Here is a 22,089-nt window from a genome sequence, read left to right as displayed (position 1 = left end):
TAATCAGCGGTAAATCTCCATCACCTGCGGGCATTCACATGGAGCAGCATTAACTACACAGAGCCGTTGTTCACCGACAAGCTGCGCAAACATGCGCAAAATATGGTCGTGGTTTTGCGCAGCTTGTCAGTGAACAACGGCTCTGTGTAGTTAATGCTGCTCCATGTGAAAGCCCGCAGGTGATGGAGATTTACCGCTGATTAAAGAACTGACAAGATGCGCGTTAAATATCGCATGCGATTTATCATGCAGCCCTAAAATGAACCTGTATATTTCCTCTGTTCCCAACCTAGTTTTCAGAAAGATCCCAAAGCTTAGCACCTACAATCAAAAGTGACGGATCAACATGAATTCAAACATTTCTCAAATTCTTCAAATACGTCAACAATTGTCTCATAGAAGAAACATCTGAGAAAGGTTACAAAGTTCACATCTAAGGTATGACAGTGTGCAACTGATGTCATAGATTATTAAAGGATCAATGCCTTCAAGTAGTGTAACCACAGATCTTATTTTAATCATAAATCGAACACAGCCACTCTAAAAACCCATTAGACGTTCCTGAGGGAACACATGGCTAATTAGCCCTCCAGGTTTGCCTACATCAACCCTGTTCTTTGCAGCATCCTCCTCTCTGCTTTTTGCCACTACTTCATACATGAACTACTTTTTTTTACAATTTTAAACCTCTGTTAACTTCTTGTGTTACTGTCTCTTTAAGATGAACTGCCTGTGTTGCAGAATTCCTCCAAATCCCCACTGGATTAAAGTATCTGCTAAATGAATAAATAAAAAATAGATGTAATATCACAAATCATATTTTGACCATATCAAAAATCTAAATTGTACAGTGCTAAAATGTGTTGACAGAACTTGAGAAATTCCAGCATCCTGTCGTAATTATAACGTCTTCCTCTCCACTCCTCCAGAACTTCCAGGTCACATCACCCACACAGCTGTGAGACCGAGGAGGTGAGTTGAGTGGGACTGAAGGATGATGATAACATGGGCTTGTTGGAAAAGTAACAAAACAAGGAGAGCTGCCGCAGTCTGTTCGAGTGCCCTGAGCCCAGCACAGGAAACCGGGGTGTAACTCTGTCATGGGTAGGAAGTGTTTGTGTCCTCTCAAGAGGTCTTTACAATATACAGCAACATACAGCGAGGAGTGTGGGGGTGGCCATAAGGAAGTGTGGTTTGTCCAAACTCGCGAGGTAACGCCTTTGGTTACATACTGGACTATAAATCTTTTCTTCTGGGTAATAATATCAGCTTTAAGCTTAAACATGTCTTGAAACTAGCTAACAAGCTTTCTTAAAGGGATAGTTCACCCAATGAAAGTTTTGTCGTCATTTACTCGTCGTTCCAACTTCTGTGTAACACAAAAGAAGATATTTTGAAAAATACTGCAATTGAAGTCAATGTGGTCCAATGTTGTTTGAACAACATGAGTAAACAACATTTTGGGTGAACTATCTGTATATACAAGCAAAACTATATTTGTCTGAGTGGTTCCAGCCTGTGCTAAACTCCCCAGCATGATGCTAGCATGCTAAGGATGGTTGCCAAATTGTTGCTGTGTTACTAAGGTGTTCCAGTGCTGTTATTGTTAACTACAACTAAAACTATTAGAAATATTTTCATTAACTTAAATAAAGCTGAAATAAAATATGATTAATAAAAGAAAAACTAACTTAAAAAAAATACAAATGCTGCCTTGGCAACTAACTAAAATACATTTAAAGAACAAATTGAAGTACTAAAACTGAAATAAATATAAAAAGCTAAAAATATATATTTTAAAAAGCTTACATTAAAAAAAATGAAAATAAAAATGAAAACATAAAAATATTATTAAAGTGTCCCTATTATGGGTAATAAAATGTTCATATTTTGGTTTTGGGAGTCCCCAACAACAGGTTGACATGCATGCAAGGTCAAAAAACACTTCATTTATTTTTTTACCTTACTTGCTCAACGACTCCCAAACGATTCATTTTTCCAAACCCCTCCTTTGCGTGACGCTAATCTGCAGTGATTGGTCCGATTGGTCTCATTTTCATTTCATCATGCCTGTAATGCCTGATAAAGCAGTGTTTATGAGCGCAGTGTTGCTTTGTGGACAGCGTTACTGCTCCAAAAGCACACCTAGTGGCAAAGAATGAATTTGCATTTTCATTCAGACTAACTCGAAAAGACCAACAAGTGGGTGGGCAATATGCTAATGTTTCATGTTGACATCAACGGCTTGGGATTCATTCAGAGTCTACTCTTTCTTTGAGAGACAATAACTTTATACACGGTGCACTTTTAGATTTAAAACTTTGCAGGATGTTTTCAATCACTTAGAGCTGTGCATGAAAGGTAATTTTCAAAAAATTGATAATAGGGGCACTTTAAGTTTAAATACTGCAATATAAAATAACACTGGTTTTATAATCTGCCAAGCAAAAAGCTTAAGTCAGATCACTTAGAAAATAAAAAGCATACTTCTCAACAAGCCCCACCATTTAATGTACAATTGATATTTGTAGCCCAAACAGCCGGAGTTTAATAATTAAGGTTAGTGAAAAGAGTAAATAGTGATGCAAGCACCACTGATGACATTCACATTGAGATCTAACAAATGAAAATCAATATATAACCATGCACATGCCCTTCTTCAGAAATCTATAGGGTTTTTCTGACTAGCAACCACATGGTCATGATATCATTTATCTACTTCAGGGATTTCCTGTGATGTGGGACCGTTCCATCTGTGAGCTGCGGCACAGCTCAGCATGATCCTACAACAAATAATGAGGGCCGAGACGAGGGCCAATCCAGTCCGATTAATGCCTGATAATCAGTCAGTGAATGAGACCATGAGATTATTTCACTTAACGCATTTTATTTCACCTACAAGCTGTTAAGAAGAGAGAGGCACTTCCATATCACTTCCAGTCAAATGCCAACCACATCCCTCTGCGCAACACGCGACAGCAGCACTTTAAAAATTAAACACAACTGAAATCTTTCTGTGAAGTCAATGGGGGTCTAATAAAAAATACATCAACTTGGCCTGACACTGAGGAATTCACTACAGCGTAACCATTAGTTAAAACACAAGCGCTCTGTGCGCAACATGTACTGAAAAAAGGCTGCTTAAAAGCCAATGGGATCCATCTGGATCATTATTCCCGGTCTTCATTCATACGCTCCACTGATATCTTGTTAAACACATCAGATTTATTTAAGATTATGTTATCCAACAATCACACACAGCAGAAGCAGTGAAATGAGGTAACTGGAATGCATCGGCCCTCAGAGAGATGGTGTTTGGGTGTCTGCACCGCTCTCTATCCTCAAAGCCGGTCAACAGACTGCGGTGGATAACATCAGAAGATATTTTCAGAAGCAGCAGAATGTTGTTCATTATTACGGAGGACACACACAGTAGGGATCTATGGCAGTAATAGTGGGATTAGCGATGTTTATGTTGGACACTGTAGGGCTAGTTATGATGTGATAATAAGGGGTGTGTCTCTACGCTATCCAAGAGTTCATAGGTTCATCTCATTGCTGATCTGTAAATGTACATGTTAACTAACCCGCATTACAGAGGCCCATTTTTGTGCATTTGAGATCTCAAAAGACATGTGCTGGTTGGATTTCTTCCTGCTTTATGAATGGTTGAAGAATGAACAATGCAAGGCTGTCTAAAAATAATGTTCGCCACATTTAGCTGCACACAAAATAAATCAACTCCCCCTGGGATGCATTTATGGTTCTGAAATGTGTCCAGATCCAAGCTGCGACTCATCGTTTTGTAGTCAGCATACTGAACCTCAAAGTAGGACTGCTTGGTTATGGCAAAAATCATAATCATGATTATTTTGTTCAATATTGCAATCATGATTTTTTTAAACATGATTAGGAGACCTAAATCTTATGAGTACGCTATTATGAAAAAATAGAGTACTCATAAGATTTAGGTCTCCTAATCATGTTTAAAAAAATCATGATTGCAATATTGAACAAAATAATCATGATTATGATTTTAAAAGCCCAATTTCGATACCACAGCAGAAAAATACTAGGCTAATTAATCTAAGTTTTTAAAAAAATCCTCAAAAATAAATTTTTGAAGAGAAGTAAATAGTCAGCAATAAAATAAAAACAAAGTCGAAAATTATAAACAATATGACAAATAAATAAAATAGAGAAATTATAAAAAATGGGGGGGGGGGCTTTAAGTTTGGGCTTTTAAGGAAGGTAGAAAGCACAATTTTAAATGAAATAATAATAATGGTTTTATCTTGATTATTTCATAATCATTGGAAGCAAAAATCGAAATTGAAACTAAAACTGAATGAATCGCACATCCCAACCTCAAAGTATATGTAAGCCTATAAGGCTAGGCCCAAGTTGCTACTTAGCACAACAAAGTAGCCAAGGAGAACCTACCATAGCAGTCTGGCATTGAAGGTCAAGCTTTGTTTGTTCATGCAATCTACTTCAAGGTCACCAGGGCCAACTGTGCACCCAGTGCTAGGTGTGACAAAAAAGCAATGCTGTTAGTAAACTATCCTATGTTAACAGGAAAAGCAAGTTTTTTGGAAGATCGGACACCAACTAGAACACCAACATGTGTTGTGGTGCATATGTGAGTTTAAAAGGGTCTGATGAATGGCAGGTTAATAGCCTTGTGGGATTAAAGAGGCCTTCAAATTAAAATGTTAAGAAATAAACACATTTCCAACTGCAGAGGAGCATTCCTATCCTAGACATATCACTAAACATCTGTGCCTGCTGTGTGTCTTTTTTTCAGATTAAACGAGACAGTCATCTCTGAACATAAATAATGCAGAGACTCCTTAGAAGTTAACATGGGAAGCCTAGATCAAATGTATCTATTTATCCATCCATGACATTACATAGCAGATATTACAGCCGAACACTGTCACTTTACCATCACTGTGAATTACCATTCACAAGTCACATTACAGAGACAGCGATAACAAAAGAGAGGAAACTTCAATTAACTTGAGGAAAATAATTTAAAAGAAACTAAAAACTTCCAATGCCACCCAGAATTGATTATGTGGTATTTGCTTAAGTACCAAAACATGAATGACTTGTAATTATTCACTGCTATTCTTATTGCTATTATAATGTAATATGTACAACAGACACGGTTTCTGTTAAGGAACATAATTTCTTGCAGAATAAACTTATTATTGTGCTACAGCTTCAGTATTGTTTGAATATTGCCCATTCAAAACACTAGGTGACCTATTATTAATGACTATGAACACTTCTCAAATTTGACTCGATTTCAAAATGAACGATGTCTAACCATCACAGAAAAATAGAAAGCTGAAAGGACAGCTGCTCGTTTTACCTGACAGCCTGTTTGCCATTTGGAAATATTAGGCAACTGATCCATTCATGTTGGGTGACACTGACAAATTAGAAAGTGACAGTTCTGCCTGACAGCTGCTGGTTCACAGTCATTCAATTCCCCTCACCTAACCTCAGTCTATTGCTGGTCATTTTGAAGTGACAGAAAATGACTGAAAATCTGCTATACTAATGAGTTTGCTGTCTGAACAAATTAGGACCTGTGAGATGTTCAGTGGAATTAAAAATGATGTTTGATGTTTTCTTCTGGTCAACACTGGTCAGTGCATCTGACCCATCAGTCTAACATGGAAGTAATTCTGATCAATTTCAATTAACGTAAGTGAGACTGCTGTAGTTTTAGAGTTATAAAAGGTGCTGTCACTTTCAAAGAGCAGGCTGACTTTGTCATGTTCAGATTTTCTATTATGATGCCTCTGAAGGCCTGGCTTTAACTTCAAAAGATTCAAATCGAGGGAAACCAGAGCACAAGTCACTGTCAAATGGAGTTACAACACAAGACACTGTATTAGGAAACAACCATGATATATATGTACCATGTGGACAACTGAAGCATGCCACTGGAGTTGACAGAATTAGCTCTGTTGCAGTGCATGTGTGGTGCTGTGGCAAGCCATTTAACATTTTTCATTAAAACTAATTAGTACTTATTATGTTACTAGTAATTATTTTAAGTAATCAAACAGTGACTGGTATCTTTCTCAATTTTACTAATAACTACTAGTACCTACTTCATTTGTGTAATTCTGTAATTCAACCTATTCAATTAGGGTGCTTTTACACCTGGCCCGTTGTTTCGGAACCTGGCGCATCCCCCCCCCCTTTAGCTCGGTTCGTTTGGGCATATGTTGTTGTTGTTTTTTAGCTTTGTTGTTTTGCTAATACTTCAAAATTAACCTGTGAATGTTTGTGGGTGAGCACATCTTCGCCATTCAAAATCAAAGTGCACTTTTTCTTTTTATAATGCCGTCTTATTAGGTGCATTTTAAAAATGTATTCCTGATGAATCCTGGACTCAATCCTGCTCAAAATGATTAATTAATATAACAGCTACAAAAATACCAACAATAACCCCACAAAGCTGTTGTCATTCCATCCTGACAGATGACAGCCGTGACAGCTAAGTGGAATCCTGGAAAATAAACTGTGGAACTTTGACCAATGAGAGAACAGTTTACTCGCTTGACTTGTATTAACAAATTTGGTCCATTTAGAAACTTTGCCGTGTGAAAGCGAACCGCACCAAGAATAAAAAGCAACATTATAATAATTTTTAATCCCTGTTTCGGAACAAAGCAATCGATCTACAGGTGTGAAAGCACCCTTAGTCACCAGGGTCCGGTTGCATAAAGCACCTTAAGTGTAATTTTCTCTTAAGATCGCCCTTAAGTTTCCCTTACATTTAAGGGTGTTGCATAAAATATCCCTTAAATGTTACTTAAGGGTTTCTTTAGGTGAAACGTCATAAACCCTTAGAATTTCTCTTAAGTATCCCTTAAAAACCATTAAGTGTTGCATAAAGCCCCTTAACTGTCATTTTCCTAAGGATAACATAAGGGTTGGAAAATGTCACCTTAAGTGTCACACAAAAGTCTTTTACAAGTCATGATCGGCCGCTTTATATGTTAAACAGATTTTAATTTACGCATTTATTCACATATAAACACTGATCAAATTACATACAGCACATAATTAGCTCAAACGTGAGTGCGTCACATTCGAGAGCAAATTTATATTCCATAATATTTTATTCCTGTATTATCCTGCATATTACCTGAAGATGACTTGAAAAACACACATAAACCATATATTGCTGCAATCGTGAGTTTATTGTGTTTACGTTTCTGTTTTTTATTCAGCTTATAAAATAGGCTACTTCTATAAATCCGGTTTGGACTTTCTGCGCGAGAGCGCCCTCCGGCTTCGAGTATGAATGAAACATACACTGCATGAGAGTTTAGCGCTTTAATTTAGCGGCAGCCATACCACCCTGCAGCCCAAGACTGGATACCCACTGAAGCTAAGCAGGGCTGAGCCTGGTCAGTACCTAGATGGGAGACCTCCTGGGAAAACTAGGTTGCTGCTGAAAGTCTTTAGGTGAAACGTCATAAACCCTTAGAATTTCTCTTAAGTATCCCTTAAAAACCATTAAGTGTTGCATAAAGCCCCTTAACTGTCATTTTCCTAAGGATAACATAAGGGTTGGAAAATGTCACCTTAAGTGTCACACAAAAGTCTTTTACAAGTCATGATCGGCCGCTTTATATGTTAAACAGATTTTAATTTACGCATTTATTCACATATAAACACTGATCAAATTACATACAGCACATAATTAGCTCAAACGTGAGTGCGTCACATTCGAGAGCAAATTTATATTCCATAATATTTTATTCCTGTATTATCCTGCATATTACCTGAAGATGACTTGAAAAACACACATAAACCATATATTGCTGCAATCGTGAGTTTATTGTGTTTACGTTTCTGTTTTTTATTCAGCTTATAAAATAGGCTACTTCTATAAATCCGGTTTGGACTTTCTGCGCGAGAGCGCCCTCCGGCTTCGAGTATGAATGAAACATACACTGCATGAGAGTTTAGCGCTTTAATTTAGCGGCAGCCATACCACCCTGCAGCCCAAGACTGGATACCCACTGAAGCTAAGCAGGGCTGAGCCTGGTCAGTACCTAGATGGGAGACCTCCTGGGAAAACTAGGTTGCTGCTGAAAGAGGTGCTAGGGAGGCCAGCAGGGGGTGCTCACCCTGTGGTCTGTGTGGGTCCTAACGCCCCAGTATAGTGATGGGGACACTATACTGTCAACAAGCACCGTCCTTTGGATGAGATGTTAAATCGAGGTCCTGACTCTCTGTGGTCATTATAAATCCCAGGATGTCTTTCGAAAAGAGTAGAGGTGTGACCTCGGCATCCTGGCCAAACTCGCCCATTGGCCACTGATCATCATAGCCTACTAACAATCCCCATATCTGCTGATTGGCTTCATCACTCTGTCTCCTCTCCACCAATAAGCTGGTGTGTGGTGGGCGTTCTGGCGCAATATGGCTGCCGTCGCATCATCCAGGTGGATGCTGCACACTGGTGGTGGATGAGGAGATACCCCTTGACAATGAGTGCCTAAAAAAGTGCTATATAAATGTAATGAATTATTATTATTATTTAATGTTCACATCGTTTTGGATACGAATAAAATGTCATGCATAGACTATCTTGTCTCTTTGCATTTAAATATATATTTATTCACACTAGAAAACCTCTACATAGACAGAAATGATGAGAGATCTTTATTTGTTGTCCAAAGATGAATAAAAGTCTTATGGGTTTGAACTGACATGAGGATGAGTAAATTATTTTTCAGAATTTTCAGTTTTGAGTGAATTATCAATTTGGGTTTCCGTCTCGTCTGGTCCTTCTCTTAAATATTTGGTTTTCTTTTCTGTTTTCCTTATCCATGTTATATTGTTTTCTGTGAAAACGTACACCGCTATCTGCATTAACAAATAACGTGACCATGGCAGCAGTTGATTTTTTAATGGCAAAACCTGGGTCGCTGTCGTGAAACACTTAACAGTTTCCCTTTGCTAAGGGAAGTACTTAAGGGAATATATGCAACACCCTTAAGTCAATCCCTTGGGTAAGGGGAAATCACACATTAAGTCTCATACTTAAGGGAAAAACTTAAGGTGCTTTATGCAACCGGGCACAGTACTTTAGAGTTTCTTCAGATTCAGTATGATTGCTACTAGTCACTTTATTGTGAATATCTTAATACTGAAGTAACTTCTATTGTTGCTGGTAAAAAATGCAATAACATTTTTAGGGTTTTTTTTGGGGGGGGGGGTAACTGCGGTTCAGACAGTAATAGAAACCAGTAACTGTTTGAACTGTTATGGAGGGGGGAAAAAAGAAATAAGTTCACAATAAAGTCACTGTTAGGGAAAATGTAAGTTAAAAAAAATAAATAGCCGTATGTACTGAAAAATCACTAGAGAGTGATGTAATAAATACTAGTAACTACTGGAATTAGTACTAGTCCAATAAATATCCAATTAAAATTAAACTTGAAATTGAAGGGATACTAGCCAGTACTGGATTACTTACTAGTAATTAAATGTAACAATGTAAAGACTAGTAGTTAGTAAGGCCTTCAAGTGCACCTGAGAAACACTCAGAGTCAGGTAGAATAATAATTAATAATTGATTACTAATTTGAATCAGTACATTATAACAAAAACAATAGCTTAAAAGATGCAGGTTTTTGCAATCACATCATTTCAATCCAGTAAACTCCTGTCTAACAATATATAATATATAATAGATATAATATAGATCAGTTTTTCAGCCATGTTTCAATCGACACGCCCCTTCCACGGTGAAAACTCGGCAACTCGTTTAACATCTAGAACTCTTGGTTATTCATGTGCTCTGAACTGGTAATTAGGATAATTTGATACTCACGTCTTTCACTTTAAAGGAAAACATAAATGTTAAAGCGGCTTGCCACAGTGGTGGAGGGTTCTGAGTCGAGCACACGCACTTTAGAACACGGGTTCAAAGCAGGTGCCAGCAGCAACAATGTAACAATGTAGCAACGTCACAACAAACGAACAAGCAAACGTTCTAAACGCTTTCCAGGTTTGACTGCGTCTATAAGGCATGTGAGTCGATCGTGGGTTTTTTTTTTTTACTAAACCACTCTACAATATAAGCAAATCATATTTCTCCATACTTACCCGAAATCCTGATCCATAGATTTGAAAAAGAATTTATAACTGTTGACCGGACGGTTGTTGAGGACATTTTTAAAATCCGCCAAAGTGACTTTTTCCGGAGAAACCGTCAGTTTCACTAAATAAGGGGTTTCTTCTTCGTCGATATGGTATATAATTTTGGTCTCCGCCATGAGTAGGCTTATATGGGTAGGACAATCATTGACAGAAGAAGGAGCAAGGGTTGCAGCAGCGCGATTAAAAATATATTTGTAGACTATAACCCGTCAAGTGTCATATATGCGCTATAAGGCGACATTGCTGGTTGCCGGTTTCACGTAGGCAAACAAAAATCCTGGTCTTGGACGGCGCGAGCGGTTCCAGACATAACCGGAGCTTGCGCGTCTCTATCACGGCGTCAATGTTTCTCTCTGATCGCCAGTAAAACAGGAAGGGACGGTTCACATCCCTACGAGCTGGAGTTCAGGATATATTACCATTACAGGTTTCTCATAGAGGTAGGCTGCCCTCTAGCGGTAGACACAGCCCGTGACAGTCACTCGACTGAACCGCTAAGCCAACTCTGTTAAAAGGGTCATATGATGCGATTTCAAGTTTTCCTTTCTCGTTGGAGTGTTGTGCATAGATAAGATCCCTGAAGTTGCAAAGACTAAAACTTCATGTCCTTGCAAGATAAACCTTTGCAAATTTTAAGGGGTTTTATGTATTTAAGCCTGTTTATTTATTAAGGGGTTTCAAACATTAGATTTCAAAAGTTTACATTTAAAAAATAAAATAAAATAAAAAAATACTCGCAAACATAAAAACATGGCATACAATTGTTGTCTGTAAATTGACAAAACGGAGAACTACTGTCATTGATGTTATAGATTTACATATCACAGATATATCACAAATCTAATTTTATTGTTATTTGTTTGTTTGTTTGTTTAGAACAAAACAAATTATCCAAACGAGAATATATAATCAAACATGTCAGAGATATATAGAAAAATATACAGAACTATGCAATTGTTGTATGTACAACATGCAGATTAAACAGTTGCATTCTTTGTATTGCTTTCAGGGTTTTACTTTTAGATATATTTTTTATGTCAGTTTTTAAACGGTTTAAACATATACATTTTTCCATTCCATTTGCCTTTATGGATATAATAACAAGGAATTATAATAATTAAATCAAACATATTAGATTTGTCTCACAATCCAATGAGGAACACATCCTCACATCAGCTTAACAACAACCATGTATTTTAGAACATTCCCAAAATAAATTAACAATCTTTTTTTTACAAATAACATTAACTTTTATATTTAATTGTATTGTTATATTGCAAAATTCTACAAATCAGTTTTTCAATACTGTATTTGAATAGAACATAGATGGACAATAAAATGAATGAAAAATACTAAATGTTTAACTATTATAAACATTTCATAAATTTATAGATAGATAGATAGATAGATAGATGTTCTGAAGTTGTGCAAGCAAGCATGAGCACCAGGTACAGACATTGTGTGTTATAATATATTTTCTAACAGCAGGGGGCAGCTCTGTTCTTCTCTATACTTCCTGTATTTCTTACGTTATTTGAAAATTGTTTAGGAAACAGGTACAGGCCAACCAAAAGTAACACAAACTCCAAGCCCCAATCAGACTCAATTAAACTCAGTGCTCACATTCTACATTTCACACTCTGCCTCACTGCACACGACAATTAAAGTGAGCTTCCTTTATTTATTAAACTTATTGGAGTGGATTCCACTGGCTCATGGATTTGGTAGTCAATCAAAACAACTTTTTGCAAAGGACATGCTTTTTCTTTGCTCAGTTTGTACTTAAAGTACCAATTTGTCTCTTGAAATGCCCTGCTCAACATTTAGAGTAAATAACTGGATGAACTTCCTAATGCAGTCAAATTATTTATTGCTCCACAGTTTCAGGTTACAGCAAACATTTTGGCCAATGGCATAAAATACTGGATTTCTAGATTATTGTTATTAGAAATAATTTTGTATTTTTATTTTACATGTTGCATAAGTTACATAACTTATTGTAAAACAAATTGTTTTACTACAAAATGTACAAAACATAGCTTGTTTTAAATATTGCACGCCGGCACATCTAGTTCCCCATTCCTGTGGGACGTATGATATCAATTAAGACACTGCGATCAGAATCTGGTAACAGTGGGGCTCAACATTTGTAGACAACATTTGTAAAGAATGTAGACAATAGAGCTACAATGCCTTACATATGGAAAGAATGAATCTTAAGAATGAATGAAATATTTCAGAATCAACTTTATTATGTTTGTACATTGGTCCTCTATACCAACATGAACATTTATTGCCATTTTAAAGATAAAAGTACACTCCAGATCAAATAAAAACTACTGCATAAATGCTTCATAACGTAATAATAATGTAAATGAACATCACTGACCAAGGAAATTGCTGAAAAAATGATGATGGAAAAAGATCAATGGGACTTGCTCATATCGCAAAAGCAAATAAGCTACAACTGTACCATCTACATAATGCTGTAAAACAAATACTGTAAAAAGACAATGGACCAAAGAAGTCCGGGTCAACAGGGCTCAAAATTATACGAGAAGTAACATATAGATACACATACATCAGAATAACAAAAACAGCACATTTAATTATTGCCTTTGAGGTTCACTTGTGTACCATCTTTTATTATGTAGACCTGAAGCCACAGCTATTTGTTTGCTTCCTGAGTTTTATAAGAAATTTCCATTCAGATTCAGACATTTACAGTGGTTTCTACCACACACAATTTGAGCTATTTAACTTTTTAAATGTAGAAATTTAACACAGAAGAGTACCAAATGCTGAATTCAGCAAATTGCTCTCCCACATAATTTTCTATACTAAGCAAATTGCTTTCCCACATTTTACATATGTTTAACTTGAATTCAATAGATTACCATTACGGTACACTGTGATTATGATAAGAAAAACATATCAATTCAATTGACTTACCAATATCAATAAAATTTGAGTATTATAAGATCATGTAAGCAGTAATTATGCTGCAGAAAGACAGTAATTCCATTCCTTTTCTCAATGTAAATGTAAAGTCCTTGAATCCCTTCTCATTCAGCACGCTCTGGACCAGCCAGCAACTCACTATGAATCACATCCATGACATTCTCTCCATTTCTTCAGTTGAGAGAGAGGAAGACAGAGGAAGAGTGTGTAAATACATCACAATGCATCTGGTTGTCCAGAACGAGATTCACTAATTGAGACCACATTACCTCTGTTTAGATCAATAACTTTTGGAGAGGGATAGTTGTTTGCCGCTGCCCTTTCTTTCATTATGTTGTTCTTGTAGTCTAAATAAAAATACAAGGATTTCTTCAATATATGCTGATATAAATATGAAAACATAAAAAAATTATGGTAAATCACCATCTATTAATATACATCAGATGAGAGATATTCAGCAAAAAAAAAATATTTCACTGAAAATTCCTTGCTAAAAAACAATAACCAACCAATTAAAAAAAAAAAACAATCCTGTGGTAATTTAAACCAAGAGTCTTGTTCTTGTGAATACTGGAGGAAATAAAAATTGTTTCTTTAGACTTTCCAGAGCACTAGTTACAGCATCTACAATCTTTTCTGGTTATTTTCATAAAGTCTTGATTTTTAAATGACCTACTTCAGCTTTAAGAGAAATCATGGAAAATGTGGTTGCACTTACCCAGTCGCAAGTCCTCCTGATTGTAGGGTTGCAGTTCTGTGGCATCGAGCTCAATGGATGTCCCTTGACCCCTGCCAGGTAAAGCAAAAGTTCTGCTTTTTATGTATTAGCGAGTGTAAAATGATTATTGCGGACTCAAAAACACTGAATAAGATACTGTGAAGCTGAATTGACAAAACTGGATAACTTTATCAGTCCATTTAAATCCTTACCGTTCAGACCATCGAACCTCAAACTCAGGCCCTGAAACAGATAGGTCTATAATATGAAATGTCAAAAGAGAATTCAGTAAGATTCAAGCCTATAATCTCAAAGGTACTAATTATATATTTAAATGTGTTCACCAATCATCCACATGATCCTACTTTTTTTTCTGCAGTGCCTCGTGGTCATAATGATGCCAATGAGCATTAACAGAAGCAGCAGGAAGATTGCCAGGATGTAGCCCACTTGGTGCAAGAGGTGAGTTTGATTCTCAGGCAGAATTACATTGAGGACGTGGGGCGCTTCGACCATGTTTGTATCTGCAAAGAAAACATGAGAAGACCAGATGAATGAGAACTCTTAAATATCTGATTTTAAAACATTTAACTACTTTATGCTGTACTAAAAGGCAGGCAAGAAAGAAAGCCGAAAAGCACTGATTGCTAGTTTGTTTTTCCCATTTCACCCAGGCCTGGCAGGCGAGAGGGGAGAGGGACAAGGTTTCATGTAAGAATGGCCAAAACAGGCGTAATGAGTTCCAGACATGATGTCATGCCGCAGCAATGGAGAAAAAAACACAAACCACAAGAACGGGAAGCGATAGTGCAGGCGGAGAGACCACTTCATGGTCAGTCTGTCTGGAGACATTTTCCACTTATTTAGTGCCCCACAATAACAGGGAGAATTTAGATTTAATCTGCTAAATTACAAATCATTTTTTTGCACTACAATCACTATATCTGCACTGTTGTTTACTTTACTGGTTTGCACTCTATCTGCCATATGCCTTGTGCTTTATATATATATTTTTACATTTTACCTTATTTGTATATTTGTATAGTTGTATTTTGTATTTAATCTGTATTTATGTTATCTGTATGCACCCAAGGGTCTGAGAGTAACGCAATTTCAATATTCTGTGTGTATGTGCTGTACATGTGGAAGAATTGACAATAAAGCAAAGATGAACTTGAACTTGAACTAAATCTTCAGGGATCGCATGTCAGTAGTGTTTATATGACCAAACAAACTCACTGAATGCTGCTGTTTGTGTGTTTTACAGTATTGTAAATCTTGTTCTTGGCTTAACAACACAAAAAATGACTTCTTCATCCTAAAACTAACAGACATTATGATTACTTTATGAGTCATTATGTCTCATCATTGCAATGAACAATGAAGAATCAAATGAGTTGCACATGGTAAGTGTTCATATTTGTATAATACTGAAGTGTTTAACATTTCACAACGCAAATTGTATTGGAATACAACACATATAAAAATTGTGTGTATTATTTATAATGCCATTTTTTTTTATTGTTTAGAGGACAGCCGGAGAGAAAAAAATAGGGAAGAATTAACTCATCCAAGTTAAATTGTTGAATGTGCATTAATCTCTAGATAGTGTTAAAATTTGAACAAGAAGGTTAAAAAAAAAATTTATTTAATATCCTTTAAAAAAATAGCAATATTTAATTTTGAAAAAAAATTAACTATTTAAAATAAATATTATGTAAATATATTAAATAAAAAAAATGAAAAATTAATAAATTTAAAAAATGATTAAAATTAAATATTTATAAATATTTTTGTTTTCTTCCCATTTAAAAATTACAAGGTCACATTCAGACAATGCACTAAATCTATAGGATAGCTGACTGACACCACTTCTTGTAGAGTGGGGCTAAATGTTTACAGACATGTGAGGATGTGAATCTAACACAGACCATTCCCGCTTTGAGCTTTCATGTTACAGCGGGCCAGATGTTGTACAGATGTGGCTTTTCATGTCAAAAACCAGCCCATTGCCAATGCAAGATGGGGAATATTGTCTGAACAATGATGGTCTAATCTGCAAACCACCTGAAGAAAGCAAGACGTTGCTGTGACCTTTTCTGTGGCTGTTATAGTTTATAAAGTGAGCTCAGCCATTGCTAAGCAGGGGAAATATGAAGCACTCTTCCAATAAAATCTCCCCCACCTCCTTTAAGACCTATTCACTACATTTCTGTTGAAAACATTCACTCGTACAAACTCATCTTTACAAGTGTTTTGTAACACAGGCAATGACAAAGCCAAAATGAATGGAGTGAGTCAAAGGCAAAAGACAAAGGCATTTTAGACAGCTCAAAAAAGAAAAAACAAAGAGAGAGATGGAAAGAATACTGTAAAATTCCCACTGCATAATGGAGAAGACGGAGCAGAAAAGTAAACGGAGAGAAAAAGGGTTTGTGGGAGGAATATTGTCTGAGAACTACATTTACATTAAAGAGGAGCAAAGGAGCTGATTAGGAAAACAGAAATATATGTTTAAAAGCTAGGAAAAAGAAAAGGGCACCGTTTTGCAAAAAAAAATATTTTTCTTTAAGTCTTGTCTGTCATGCAACAAAAAAGGAAAAGATGCAGATTTTTTTGAAGAATCATTTGACAGATCCTGCCATAAAACTTCTGGTCATAAAGACTTCAAAGAAAAAGAGCACCATAAAAGTGATCCATTCAACTTCTGCACTATATTCCAAGTCTTCCAAAGCCATATAATAGCCTTGTGTTGGATCCCCCCCCCCCAAAGATTCTCTTACTTGGGTCATCAGCAGGTGGGACAGGATAAGAAGAATGAGTTTTTGGTGCATCAGTAGAGGCACGCATTGGAGGCAAAGGCTGGACAGAAGGGCTGACGATCACCCTAAAGATTCGTCTTTCATGTAGGCCACAGTAGTGATGGTGAAGATGGCAGGAATACAGGCCTTTATCAGAGGGCTGAATGTTGTGGACGCTCAGGGAGAAATCCCCCATGGAGAAGGCATCGTTTGAGATGTTCATCTTATTCCGGAGGAAGAACGGCCCGTATTGCTGATTTTCTCCAGAGGCATACATATCGATGAGGTGGTCTGCTCGGTCACGGGTGACCCCAGGTGCCTGCCAGTCCCAGCGGACCACCTGCTGCTGGCCCTCGTCCCTCTGACTGTCTGTCCACAATTGCCTGCGGTTCACACAGGGAAGCACCACACTCTTCCCCACCAGAACCACAAAAATGGATTTATCACCATCCCAGACACGTTTTTCCTTTCGAGCTGCAGAGATTGACATTTTTTGAAATAATAATAATAATAATGTTTCATTCATATAGTGTTAAATTAAACATATTATTAAAAAAGATTACATTTGAAAATCATAATTTTTTATGCTCAACTTGGTTGGATTATAAGCACAGAAATGACACACTTCAGTTTAACGTAAACATGCCTAAAACTATGGAAGCCTGGAAGTACAGAAGCTCATTAAAAAGTTTTTAAAAAAATTAAATAAAGCCACATTGTGAGATAAAGAGTCACATTGTTAGACATAAAGACACTATGCGAGATAAAAAGTCACAATTATGAGAAAAAAGTCATATTGCCAGATAAAATATTCATAATTGTGAAATATAAAGACAAATTGCATGATAAAAAGTCAAAATTGTGAGATATAAAGTCTTATTGTGCGATAAAAAGTACTATTGCAAAATAAAAAGTCATAATAGAAATAGAAATAGAAAGTCATTTTGTGAAATAAAAAGGCACATTCCAAGATATAAAGTCACAGTTTTTAGATATAAAGTCAGTGACTGAGAATTTATTTATTCACTTTTTAACGCCATGCCAGCATCAAGGCTATTTTCATGCCAATCTCTGAATAAATTATACAAGGTATACAATTAACAAAAGGTTATAAAAGACATTTCAGATCTACACTAGACAAAAATTCTAAAATACATTCAGGTGATACATTTTTAAATAAATCAGTTAAACACACCTCTGAATAAAACCGTTGTCTATTTACATTAAAAACAGTACAATCCAATAAAATATGCTTCACAGTCATTTTAGTTTGGCAAGTAAGGCATGATGGTGGTTCTTCACCTTTTAATAAATATCCATGTGTAAATCTTGTATGACCTAAAAGACACCTTGTAAGAACAACTTGGTCATAGCTAGATTTAAAATTAGTAAAAAAAAAAATAATAATAATTCTTACACTAGGATTTGTTTCATATAGCTTATTTTGTCATGACTGAGAAATAAACATTCTCAAATGCGTAAAATAAAGTCACAGTTGTGAAATGTATAGTTGCAAGCATTTTTAATTCTGAGGTGGAAAAAGGCTTCCTTTCTTGTGTTTTTCAGTTTTTAAACAAACAATAGATGTGAAGCTTATTCTCTTACGTGATTTAGTGACGTTGAGCTGGATTTGAATGGACTGGTGGACCTTGCAATAGTGGTGATGTAGGTTGCAGGTATAGATACCTTTATCATTCACGTCCACATCTGCGCAAACAAAACAGCAACAGAAGAATGGCAGGTATTAAATATCACGAGAAAAAGAATCAAAAGAGTGACATGGACATGGTCTAAAAGGATGTACCTACTATTAATAACTAGTGAGAAATTTCCATCGCTGAAGGCGTCTTTTGAAATAGTAATTCGGCCCTTGTTGTAGTCGTTGTACAAGCGCTCTCTTCCCCCTGAGAACATATCTAAAATGCGCTCCACAGTATAATCGGGTTGGTTCCGGATCAGGTCCCAGTGCACGACGCGCTGACGGTCCCGCAGGCGATCCTGTCTCCAAACCATCCGCTGGTTATGACACGGCAGTAGAACATCAGACCCGGCTGGAACAGTAATGTTCCTTGCCTCCACAACCACACTTGGCATGCTGTTTTGGGCCCAGGCTAAAAGACATGCATATATATTACATTTTATATTAATCTGGGTTTATGCAGTATGAAAAAACATTGGGAAACTGTGACCAAACAACTGTTTTGTTGCTCACTCACCACATGGTAAGATCAAGGCAGTCCAGACTGAAATGAGAACAAGAACACAAGCCTTAGAATTACTGAAGGTGTAAGTCTCACTTAATGACATCATCTGAATATGTACATTTGGCATCTGCCCTGTAGATGTTTCAAACACCGAACTCCACCCCAAATCACTGTTTGCATCAGTCAGTGTTTACATTGTAAATGCAGACACATTAAAACAGTTCAGAACTGCATAAGACTTATTACTAAATACTGCATTTGCTGCTATGCCAACACAAAGAGAAACAACACATAGGATCCATTCATTCCCTCTCAGCAGTCAGACCTGTAATCCAGAAGATAAATACTGACTTTCTGAAGGCCTCAGTCTCCACAACCATCACGAAAACTACAGCAAATGTCATCTAATCAGAAAAAAAAATCTATCTATGGTTAAGAAATAGAAATGGTCAAGGTCCCAGTATATGGACAGTCAACTACCACCATCCAACACCAGATGTGTAATCATGTGAGGAATGCAAGGGGTGAATTTGTGATTTGCTTGTTCATTTTTTTCTTGTCTAAACAAGAAGATTTGATCATCATTAAACATTGACGTGTCTTGCCACATTAAACTAAATCTATCAAATGAAATAATAAAATCAGAATCAGAATCAGAAGAGCTTTATTACCAAGTATGTTTACACACACAAGGAATTTGACTTGACGACAGGAGCTTCCAGTGTAGAAGAAAGTACAAACATAGTGCAGACATACATGATAGTGCAGACATACATAGGAATAACACAGTAGGGATGTAATATAAAACTAATATAATAAAAAAAATAGAAAAATTTAATAATGTACTATATACAGAAATAGAAGAAAAAATATAATTGTTTAGATAAATGTACAGATATGTTTATTAGTGTGCAGATATGTTATTTACAAAGTGTGCAGTTTAATATAAATATACTATGTTAGTTGTGATGAACGATGTATAATTATGAAAGCTTAATTGTTAAGACTGAGTATAGCCTGTGGGAAAAAACTGTTCTTGGTCCTGGCTGATATACTGATATATACTGATATATACATATATATGATATACTGATATATACTGATATAAAATTGATATACTAATGAATTCATTTAAAAAATAAATAAAAACAGAATGCAAGACAAGCAAAAAATGACGGTCTGCCAAAAACAAAACAGGTGACCTGTTCAAAACAGGTCAATGACATATTTTTTGTTATAGTGCAAAGAAAGAAAGAAACATTTAAATGCTAAAAATCCCATTAAAAGCAAAGTAAAAACTAACTTGTATGAACGAAAGAGAGATTATGTTTAGGAGGGTAGTGTTTTATAAGAGCCTAAAAACTGAGCTGGAAAGCAAAGTATGCCCACAAAGAAAAAAATGTCAAAACCCCAAACCCTGTAATTGTCTTTACACGCATGACAGTGTTTAAACAAGAAGACTATTAAACATTGACGTGTCTTTCCACACAAAAGACTACTATTAAAAAAAAACATTTGAATGCAAGGAGAACAAAAATAACTTTTTGCTTTTCCCCATCTGTAATGCAACTTGATTTATATTCTCAGACCAGGTTTTACACTCTTTTAACAGAAATTAAAGAGAATTCATGAAGAAAACATTGCTAAATTCCCCTGACAAACCTGAGAAGTAGCACATGTGGAGGAAAACACATCGTTTACTACTGCTGATGTTGCAGAATGAAGACGGTGACTCACTGACTCGTTCATAACTAACAAACACAACTGACTTTAGTTAGAGGAAGCCATGATTTAGTGAAGCACAAAAACAAAGCTGCACATTTTAAAGAGACACGAAGGGGGGAGAAGCAGGTTAACAGAAAGAGAAAAACAAAGCAGCTGGAAAGACGTTTAATCTAAACCGTTCTGCCAAATATATAGACAAATTAGCATATCTTTTTGACACAGAAAACTGAAAAACAAAGGGAAGGAGAGTTGGCAGGACGCCAGCACGAGATTTACTAAAGACAAAATTGAATGCACAATTACATATTTACTTTGAAGGATGCAACACAGTGTTAGTCAGTGTAGGTAAAAAAAATTCAAAGCAGTAAAAATACAATTAAATAAGTATGGGAATTCGTGAAAAAATGATTTGGCTACTTACTGTATGGCACAAGAAACATGTCCGAAAAGTGGTGAAGATATTTGTTATTTCTGGCGCGCGATGAAAATGTTTTTCAAAGGACTGTCACCTCAGCTCAGAAGTTTCGTCGACCAGCGACAGAAAACTAAATCTTTGCCGTCTGCTAGTCTGGACCACTAACATGCTCCTCCTCCAGAATATTTAACATCATGAAATACTCAACTCTCTTACATTACCTGCAAATATTTCATAATTTATACTGGGTTTCAACAGCAGCACAGTATAATATCTCCATAATAAAAACGTATTCGGGTATATATATATATATATACAGTCGTGGTCAGAATTATTGGCACCCTTGGTAAATATAATCAAAGAAGGCTGTGAAAATAAATCTGCATTGTTGATCATTTGTGATCTTTTATTTTAAAAATGCACATAATTCTAACCTTTCATTGGAGAATAAGAATTTTAAATGGGGGGAAATATCATTATGACATAAATGTTTTTCTCTAATACACATTGGACACAATTTACGGCACCCTTTTATTCAATGCTTTTTGAAACCTCCATTTGGCATAACAACAACTCTGAGTTTTCTCCTATAATGCCTGATGAGATTAGAGAGCACGTGACAAGAGATCAGAGACAATTCCTTCATCCAGAATCTCTCCAGACCCTTCAGATTCCCAGCTCCATGATGGTGCTTCTCCTCTTCAGTGCACCACACTCATTTTCTATACGGTTCAGGTCAGGGAACTGGAATGGCCATAGCAGAAGCTTGGTTTTGTGCTCAGTGACCCATTTTTGTGCTGTTTTTAAGGTTTGTTTTTGGATTATTGTCTGGTTGGAAGATCCAAACATGGCCCATTATAAGATTTCTAACAGAGTCAGTCACTTTTTGATTTTTTATCTGTTGGTATTTGATAGAATCAAAGATGCCATGTATCTAAAAATGTCCAGGACCTCCAGCAGAAATATAGGCCCACGACATAAAAAATACAGCAGTATATTTCATTGTACAGATGGGGTACTTTTTTTCCCTTTATGCACCAAACCCATCTTGAGTGTTTG

General features: G+C 36.2%; 2 protein-coding genes and 1 long non-coding RNA gene across 8 annotated transcripts in view; 1 reads left to right on the top strand and 2 right to left on the bottom strand.

Annotated features, from left to right (window-relative positions):
- Positions 1–10,591, bottom strand: part of dvl1a (dishevelled segment polarity protein 1a) — a 36,810-nt gene extending 26,219 nt beyond the window's left edge. For both annotated transcript variants that reach the window (XM_016257133.1, XM_016257141.1), the window contains exon 1: positions 10,153–10,591. In XM_016257133.1, coding sequence (XP_016112619.1) covers positions 10,153–10,322 — 170 coding nt within the window. In that variant the 5' untranslated portion in view covers positions 10,323–10,591. The remainder of the gene's footprint in view (positions 1–10,152) is intronic.
- On the top strand, positions 9,939–14,780 carry LOC107570903 (uncharacterized). Its single transcript, XR_001607102.1, has 3 exons — positions 9,939–10,077; positions 14,265–14,347; positions 14,560–14,780. It is a non-coding gene; the product is annotated as an uncharacterized lncRNA (long non-coding RNA).
- mxra8b (matrix-remodelling associated 8b) lies at positions 12,468–21,208 on the bottom strand. 5 transcript variants are annotated; one of them, XM_016257165.1, is made up of 11 exons: positions 21,037–21,208; positions 20,553–20,641; positions 18,903–18,929; positions 18,495–18,797; positions 18,292–18,393; positions 16,669–17,160; positions 14,230–14,409; positions 14,098–14,128; positions 13,886–13,956; positions 13,437–13,514; positions 12,468–13,338 (listed from the first exon to the last, which is right to left on the bottom strand). In XM_016257165.1, exons 2-11 carry the CDS (start codon positions 20,566–20,568, stop codon positions 13,313–13,315), a joined length of 1,326 nt encoding a protein of 441 aa, XP_016112651.1. In that variant the 5' UTR covers positions 20,569–20,641; positions 21,037–21,208; the 3' UTR covers positions 12,468–13,312. The 5 variants fall into 5 exon arrangements, with proteins under 5 accessions (XP_016112651.1, XP_016112637.1, XP_016112655.1 ...); XM_016257151.1 differs by lacking the exon at positions 20,553–20,641; XM_016257169.1 differs by lacking the exon at positions 20,553–20,641 and having other exon boundaries at positions 14,098–14,143; positions 14,251–14,409.
- Between the last annotated feature and the right edge of the window lie 881 nt (positions 21,209–22,089).

Source organism: Sinocyclocheilus grahami, unplaced genomic scaffold, assembly GCF_001515645.1.
Source record: "Sinocyclocheilus grahami isolate Dianchi unplaced genomic scaffold, SAMN03320097.WGS_v1.1 scaffold29.1, whole genome shotgun sequence".
Lineage (NCBI taxonomy): Eukaryota > Metazoa > Chordata > Actinopteri > Cypriniformes > Cyprinidae > Sinocyclocheilus > Sinocyclocheilus grahami.
The sequence above is the reverse complement of the archived record's forward strand: the minus strand, read 5'-3'. Positions and strand labels throughout refer to the sequence as shown.

Excerpts from the sequence above, each read along its gene's own strand:
- mxra8b (XM_016257151.1), bottom strand. Across the intron at positions 18,394-18,494 it reads TTTCTCACTAGTTATTAATA|ATGTGGACGTGAATGATAAA; the intron begins GTAGGTACATCC and ends TTGTTTGCGCAG. Across the intron at positions 13,957-14,097 it reads GAGGTTCGATGGTCTGAACG|GGGTCAAGGGACATCCATTG; the intron begins GTAAGGATTTAA and ends TTTACCTGGCAG.